The sequence below is a fragment of the Melanaphis sacchari genome, unplaced genomic scaffold (assembly GCF_002803265.2).
Source record: "Melanaphis sacchari strain LSU unplaced genomic scaffold, SCAv2.0 Contig7_pilon_pilon, whole genome shotgun sequence".
In the NCBI taxonomy this organism is placed as follows: domain Eukaryota; kingdom Metazoa; phylum Arthropoda; class Insecta; order Hemiptera; family Aphididae; genus Melanaphis; species Melanaphis sacchari.
The window spans coordinates 5,746,993-5,754,827 of record NW_020271560.1 but is presented as its reverse complement, the minus strand read 5'-3'; the positions used below and the strand labels follow the sequence as shown (position 1 = coordinate 5,754,827).

The window sequence follows — 7,835 nt, the reverse complement described above, 5'->3', positions numbered from 1 at the left end:
ATTAAGTACTTATAAAGCTGTAACTTTTAACTAATTACCAATTATCGTGTATGTTTTAAATTAAATTAAAATATTATATACAATTAATAAATGCATATAACATCATGTTATTCATTTTTTAAGGTATATATTAAAACATCTGGCTTTAATTTTTTTTTGTCGATTTTCACAAAACAAAACATTTTGTTTACTTTTTTTAGGAAATTAAACAATATAAATGTTTATAATTGATTCTCATATTTGACGAGTTATTCGTAAAATATAACTTTGATTAATTGTATTTAATTCAAGTATATACTTCTAAAAAACCTTTAAAAGTCTGTCATATTTATTAGCCCTATTCTTTAGTAAGTAATATTAGATAATTATGTATTTAACTTGTGTAAGAATATTTTTAATGCTTTTTAATAATTTTAAAAGCGAGTTTTTTAATAATTAAATTCACCTAGAGTAATGATGTAGCAGTTAAATTATTTATACAGAAATAATTATTTTAATTTATTATTTAGTCTTATAATCTTATGAATTAAATCAAACGTAGGAAATATTTTTTAAGAATTTTTTTAAAAATATAATTAACTAATTTAATGTTTTTGTTTTAAAGTACTATTTTAATCAGACTTGATTTAACCAAGATGACTTCCAGGGGCTTAAATCTAAGATCAACGCGATTTTCGTCATCATTCCAAACGTTTACAAGATGGTTCCTCGGATTCATTTCTTTATTCAGTACAAACATCAAAGAACCATTTGAGCTAGCTTTAATATCTGATAATAAAAATACATCCACTAGGTAAGGCAATAATAATAATAAATAACGCATTCAAAATTCACAAAAACCAAATATGTATTTTTTAATAATTATTGTTCTTTATACATTATTAAACAAAATAAAATATTATCCTAAAATAATTAACCTGGATATGTTTATTACTTAAATTTGCGAAGACATTTTTAAAGTTGATTTAAATCAAGAAATAATTGTTTTTTTTTTTATTATTATTGAATTTTATCGTGTTTTGAATATATGGTAACTAAATCGCTTCTAAAAATTTAATACATATGCACAAAAAACCCCAAGATCATTGTTTAGTTGATGCAAGGCAATGGAAACTGGTATTACTTAACCTATACAATATCTTTAGAAAATTAAACTTAATTCAAAAATTATAGTCACCCGAGTTTTAAAATTATTTTTTTCTTGGACGAGAAAATAGCAGCATCAATACACACTTAGAAAACTAAAAAGGCTTCAGGTGGTAAGTTCAACTTATTATAATTGCGTACAGTTGCGGGCGCTGCTTTTTTCGCTCTTCCATGTGTTTTATACCTATATTCGTATACAAGACACTTTTTCCGTGTAATAGTATGTAATTATATATTTATATCTGAATCACTAAACCAACCGGCAACCATGGGGATCTGTCTGTTTTTAGTGGTACACCACCGGTCGTCAGTCAAGAAGGCAAGAAATTCAGACAATATGCTGCTGCACTATCTGGTGAGTACTACATAGTACATACACTCATATTATTAAAATTATATTAAATTATAATTATAATTGTTGTTATATAAACAAATAATAGATATATAAATATTAGTTTAAAAAATTATTATTATTTGACGTGATATAACATACTTGTGTTTAATGTTATGCTATCGATGTATCATCCAGTCGTGTCTTCGTAAATTAATATCGGTTATATTGTCAAAACATATAATGCGTTAAATGCTGATAATTAATTGATAATAAATTATTATACTTATCTTGTGAGCAGCTGCGCTTAATAGAACATCGATCGCAGCATTGCGCTTGCCTTAACAAATACGCTCTTTAAATGAACTACAATTTTAGCGTCAACAGATATTTTAGGAAAAAAAAATATGGCTGACATATTGGTTATCCAGAACGCGACTATTTTCCGTAGAATACAGTTATTGAGAATTATATTATTATATATACAGCATTTTGGTGATAAATGTTACAATCCCGTCTGTAAATTCCAGGGTTTAACTCTTTATAGTATTAAAAATTGATATTTTTTCTACATCCATCGTAATGACATAACATTTTATACTAATATTATTTTTGGACAAGACTCGTAAAAAATCTTACAAACTTCCGTACTTACATTAGTATATATTGTCACACCCTGAAGTCTGACAATGAGAGTTCAACGATCTCTTCAAAACATCACACAGTTGAGCAGTAAGCACACATACAAGTATACAACACGTTTAAGTTATTTTAATATTATATAATATGATATGATTTTTCTTAGTGATATCGACAGTGATATCCAGCGCATTTCATAGATTTTTATATATTCAAAATACTTACCCAATGGCAAATCCTTCAACAACTTGACGAAAAAGAATATTTATTTTTTGCACTAAATTAATTTGTCTTAATACCTAAATTATCGTAATACTTAAATGTAAAATAATAACATAATATAAATTTGGGTGAGATGATGTTCCGGATGTGTCAGAATATATTATAAATTCGTAGGTTGATGTTAAATCGCAACGATTTAAAATTGATTAATCGCAGACTTCTAATATATCACTTTCTAATATATCACTATTATTGCTATAATATCCTGCAACTCTGTGTACAAAATTATGACTGGCCAGGTTGTTTCATTGTATATGTCGTTACAGCAACGCTCGGACCATTCGCTGTGGGCACAGTGTTGGCGTGGATGTCACCCGCGATGCCAATGCTTCTGTCCGAGAGCTCGAAGATCAAAGTAACACCAGATCAAGGATCGTGGGTAGGTTCTCTGATCGCCATAGGGGCAATTTTCGGGTCTATACCGGCCGGAAAATGCGCCGATTTATTCGGTCGGAAACCTGTCATCGCCTGCCTCACCATTCCGTTTATCACCAGTTGGACAATAATATACTTTGCGACTGACGTCTGGCAGCTATATGTGGCACGTCTGATCGCCGGCTTCTGTCTCGGCGGAATCACTGCCACCGTCCCGATGTACATCGGGGAGATAGCTGAAAGATCTATCAGAGGTAAACGATTATGTGAAAAACTTTTTTTTTTTATTTATTATTATTGTTGTTATAAGCAATATAATATAATAATATAATAATGTGACTATGTGACATCGAGATAATTTTCATAATTTTCAAATCATTCTACTGTTAACTGGCTACAAAGCTCAAATTGTAAGCCAAGTTAATTGTGCAACAATATTATAATATACATACTATCGTAATGTTTTTTTAATATAACAATAATCGTGTTTTATTTTTAACTTTAGATTCGGTATGGGCGCGTGCATAGCCATTTATAACGCATGTATCACTCTCTGTGTTTAAAAATTCATACTATTAAATATTAATACAATATTATTATAATTGATACTATATCCTATTAGTTCGATATCGTTAATCAGTATTCGTTATAACTTGTAATAATTTTTTAAATAAATTATTATGAAAAATAGTTAAATTAAAAAAAATATATATATATATATATATATATAGTATATTATTTATTCCTGAAAACATGACAAAATTTCTGGCATTTTTCATTGTTTTACATAATTTCCAAAATGTTTGATTATCATCGTTGGTATTTTTATTAAATATGTATCATATAAAATATAAAATACACAATATAATATAAGTATTGTAATGCTTTACCTTTTGTTTACTTTCATTAATCATTATATTCTGTCGTCTGTCACTAAATTTAAAAATGGTTACTCGATTATTTTCTAACCACTTATGATTTTTCCACGAATTCTAATTTCTATTTATCTCACGCTTATTATTATTATTATTATTATTGATTTACATGTTTTTGTACTTTATACATAGTTTAATTATTATATACGAACGCAATATTATTTTATAATTATTCATTGATTACACATAAAACTCTGTATTCTCTTAAAATTAATACACGTATTGTAGTTTATGAACGAATAATATGTATTAAAGCAACATACTATTATAATGCCTACCCACCCATATTTTATATTATTATTGTTTATTGGAAATGAAAAAATATAACTACCTAATTGCACATCAAAAATGTTTCTTTTTACATCCTATGCACGAAAAATATTTACCCTGCAGATTTCACTTACGCAAAACGTCACTTTACATTATACCAACCTTTAATTTTTGTTAGTTAAGTACTTAAAATTATAAATAACAGCTTTTTAAAAACCATAGTTTACCACCAAAAATCATTTTTATTTTCCATTTATGACAATATAATATTATATCAATTATAGTAAAGTTATAGGAATATCATAACTATACTAAGATATACGTACATATAAATTACATGAAACAAACTTTTGTTGCAGGTGAACTTTGCTCGTACGTCCAGGTGAACGTAACATTGGGTATATTATACGTTTACGCGATCGGGCCGTTCGTGAATTATTATTGGTTGGCCATCATGTGTGGTATACTACCGTTGATCTGGTTCATCCTAGTCCTATTTGTGATGCCGGAATCGCCTATGTACCTTTTGAAATCTGGCAGGAAAGAGGATGCGGAAAAATCGTTGATGGTGTTGCGCGGGAAAGATTACGACATTGCTAGCGAGCTGGACACGCTACAAGAACACATCAATGAAGCGAAGAAACACACTGGAAATTTCAAGGATATGATATCATCCAGGGCCACGATCCGTGCAGCAATCACTGTCTTAGGACTACTTAACTTCCTGTCGTGTTCGGGCATAAATGTGCTTATATTCTATGCACAGTCTATATTTGAGACCAGCAACTGCAGCGTATCCCCGAAAGTTTGCTCCATTATCATCGGAATTCTTCAAGTGAGTATCCAACAGAATACTATCTATACTGTATACGGAATGAAGACAAAATTTAAACTTATTAATTTTTTATTGTAATTGATCGAAAATATTTTCCACACACCTATCAAGAATATTTTATTATTAAGTTTGCCTCGTAGATATCAGCATAAGTATATTTTTTTTTTTTTTATTTGCACCATCGATCTTTACTTATAGTAAAGTCTACATCTGTGGCGAATTTGACTTCATATTCTAATAGTCTTGATAAATTTGTTATTCTATTTGAAATTTTTCAGTCATATAAATTCATTTTTTAGAAAAACAACGATTGAGATAAATACGTACATTTTTTTATTCGATAAAAATCGTCTTAATCAGACATACACGAAACTGATTATCGCGTATATTTTCAAAAGTTTTTATATAATAACGGTGATATCCGATATTTAATTTGTAAAAGTAAAAAACAGTATATTGCATTATTATTATATATTTTACGGACGATAGCTACGAACTGCCATAGGATTAATTATGTATTTACTTATTACTATTTATTTTATGTTGAGAATTGAGATATTGTATAATCATACGAATAAATAAAAAGATCACTGTAAATTAGAAACCCTACATATTACGGATGGTCTACCCTGAAAATTATATACAATGACAACGTGGTATTAACTAACATATATCATAGGTCATATTCACTTTCGCGTCCTCACAACTGGTGGACAGGGCCGGTCGGCGAGTTCTATTGCTGATATCCGACTCTGTTATGGCCGTATGTCTCGGCATCCTCGCCTACTACTTTTGGCTGAAGGAGCATGGCACTGATGTGTCATCATTCAATCTAATACCTCTGATCAGTTTGGGTGTGTACATTAGTACGTTCGCACTGGGTTTCGGGCCCATACCGGGTGTAATGCTCGGTGAATTGTTCAGCCCGGAATTTAAGGGGTTGGCGATCGGCATCGTGTGTGTGCTCGCGTCGTTGATCGAGTTTTGCGTCGTCAAGACTTATCAGACATTGTTGAACTACTGTGATCATGGCATCACATTCGCCTTATTCTCCGGGTTTTGTATTCTAGGAACCCTGTTTGTGTGGTTCCTGGTGCCGGAGACCAAGAACAAGTCTCTTCAGGAAATCCAAGAGGAGCTTGCCGGCAAGAAAAAGCCGGACGAGTCGCAAAACGCTTCAGGATCGTAGGCCGTCGGCGTGTAAGCCATAATATAGTAACCACTTGAATGCAAATTATGTAAAATTATGACGTACACGCATGTTATAACTGCACGTAATATACATATATATTATTTTTATTCCCCAGTTAAATAAATAACACTTGCTATAAATAATTATGATATTGTGTTTTCTTAACTCAATTATTTTTAAGAAAACGTGTTAAATAAAACAATGACCCCAGATAATAACTAGTAATGTTTTAGTTGAATGTAAAGTTAAAATTCAAAGCTGTGTTTAGGTTTCTAGTGATTAAATCCATAGTTATTTTGGTTATTTGTTGTTTTTTAAATTTTATATGTAAATGAGTAAGTGTATCAAAACGACATTTTCACCCTATACGCTCACTTTTATGTTATGCTATGTTTTGAATAGCATTTTATGTATTCGTCATGTTTCAAGTCACACTTTGTGGTTTCTTATCTTAATGTCAATTTTTCCTTTTAAAAAAATTTAAAATTTAAAAAACATGCAGTAGTGTATGTTATTATTAATTATTATTATAATGTTTCTAACGCGTGCTCATGTCACGAGAAAGATAAACAAATACAAATGTATTATTACAAATTAGTGCGGAGTCCTAGTTATAACCATCATCTCAGTGACAATTAAATATACATTGAATCTCATTAACATCAATTTTTTAAGATTTCTGATAATAGTTTAAAAAAAATGAAATTTTTATTTAAATATAAGAATATTTATAAATTGTTCTTGATTTTTGAAACACAGGCAACATTATTAGCCATTATTTTGTTTAAAAATAAGGATAAATTAAGAAAAATAAAAGTCATAATAGTAAATTTACTTTTAAATACAAAACAATTTTCTTTAAAGACCAGGAGTCAATAAAGCGATTAATAATATGAATATTATTTCAAATAATTAGGTAATTGATGAAAACATTTTTATTACTGAGTGATTACATAAAAGTCATTTACAGCCAAATAGCCACTTATAAGTTACATACTACAATAAATCAATTGAAAAACACTTTAGAATCAAAAGAACTAATTATTTGGAATAATAAAAAAGATCACGGTAAAAATATATATCCTCTATCGATTCTTTAAGAGAATCAACCTACCTACTGATAACCATTACTATTAAACGTAGATATACTCTATACATAATATGTATAGTGTTTGTAATAATACTATTACTTACTACAACTATACATGCACTGAAAACACTTATATTTTTTGAAACGTTATAAATCATAAGCATTCTATCTTTCTAACTTCTAATGAATCAACGTAACAACACGTATATGCATAATATTCGTCATTTATATTTGTCATTTGAGCAGATGTTGAATATTATTATAGAGTGCGGACTTTCCGTGATCCAAATACAATGTGTACTATTAGTTTATTAACTTAAGAAAAATTCCATTGGACAAAATAAAATAGTTGTTTATAATAAAATCACTAATTAAAATAGTAAAAGTGCAACACTTGTATGGTAGTGTAATATGGACTCAATGACTAAATGTTGTGCCATGGATTTCCTTATTTATTGTGTTCCGGTTTTCCTTCTGCTAGACCAAAAGTCCTACAGTTTGGTTAACGCCCTTGTTGTTATTTTTAAAAAATGAGAATAGTTAAATTATAGTTTAGACTGAGAAAATTTTAATTGTACTTACTAATACTATTTGATACATATTGAATAAATAGAAACTAGATTGTCTAAATTCATGTATTTTTAGTAAGTAATTATAGTAATTGATTCAGGTTTTTACACTAAAAAATATATTAAGTATAGTTTTTGCAGAACCTAAGAATTTAATAATTATTGGGAAAC

At 28.9% G+C, this 7,835-nt stretch overlaps 1 protein-coding gene across 1 annotated transcript; it reads left to right on the top strand.

Annotated features, from left to right (window-relative positions):
• Positions 1 to 635: 635 nt before the first annotated feature.
• On the top strand, positions 636 to 6,002 carry LOC112601625 (facilitated trehalose transporter Tret1-2 homolog). Its single transcript, XM_025349332.1, has 5 exons — positions 636 to 793; positions 1,437 to 1,501; positions 2,665 to 3,027; positions 4,338 to 4,813; positions 5,493 to 6,002. The coding sequence occupies exons 1-5, from the start codon at positions 636 to 638 to the stop codon at positions 6,000 to 6,002; spliced, it is 1,572 nt and encodes a 523-aa protein (XP_025205117.1).
• Positions 6,003 to 7,835: the final 1,833 nt, after the last annotated feature.

What these genes read in the sequence shown, in the direction of transcription:
- LOC112601625 (XM_025349332.1), top strand. Translation starts at nt 636, where the DNA reads ATGACTTCCAGGGGCTTAAATCTAAGATCAACGCGATTTTCGTCATCA. An exon ending in ATATGCTGCTGCACTATCTG is followed by an intron (nt 1,502 to 2,664) that starts GTGAGTACTACA and finishes ATGTCGTTACAG; the next exon opens with CAACGCTCGGACCATTCGCT. An exon ending in TTATCATCGGAATTCTTCAA is followed by an intron (nt 4,814 to 5,492) that starts GTGAGTATCCAA and finishes CATATATCATAG; the next exon opens with GTCATATTCACTTTCGCGTC.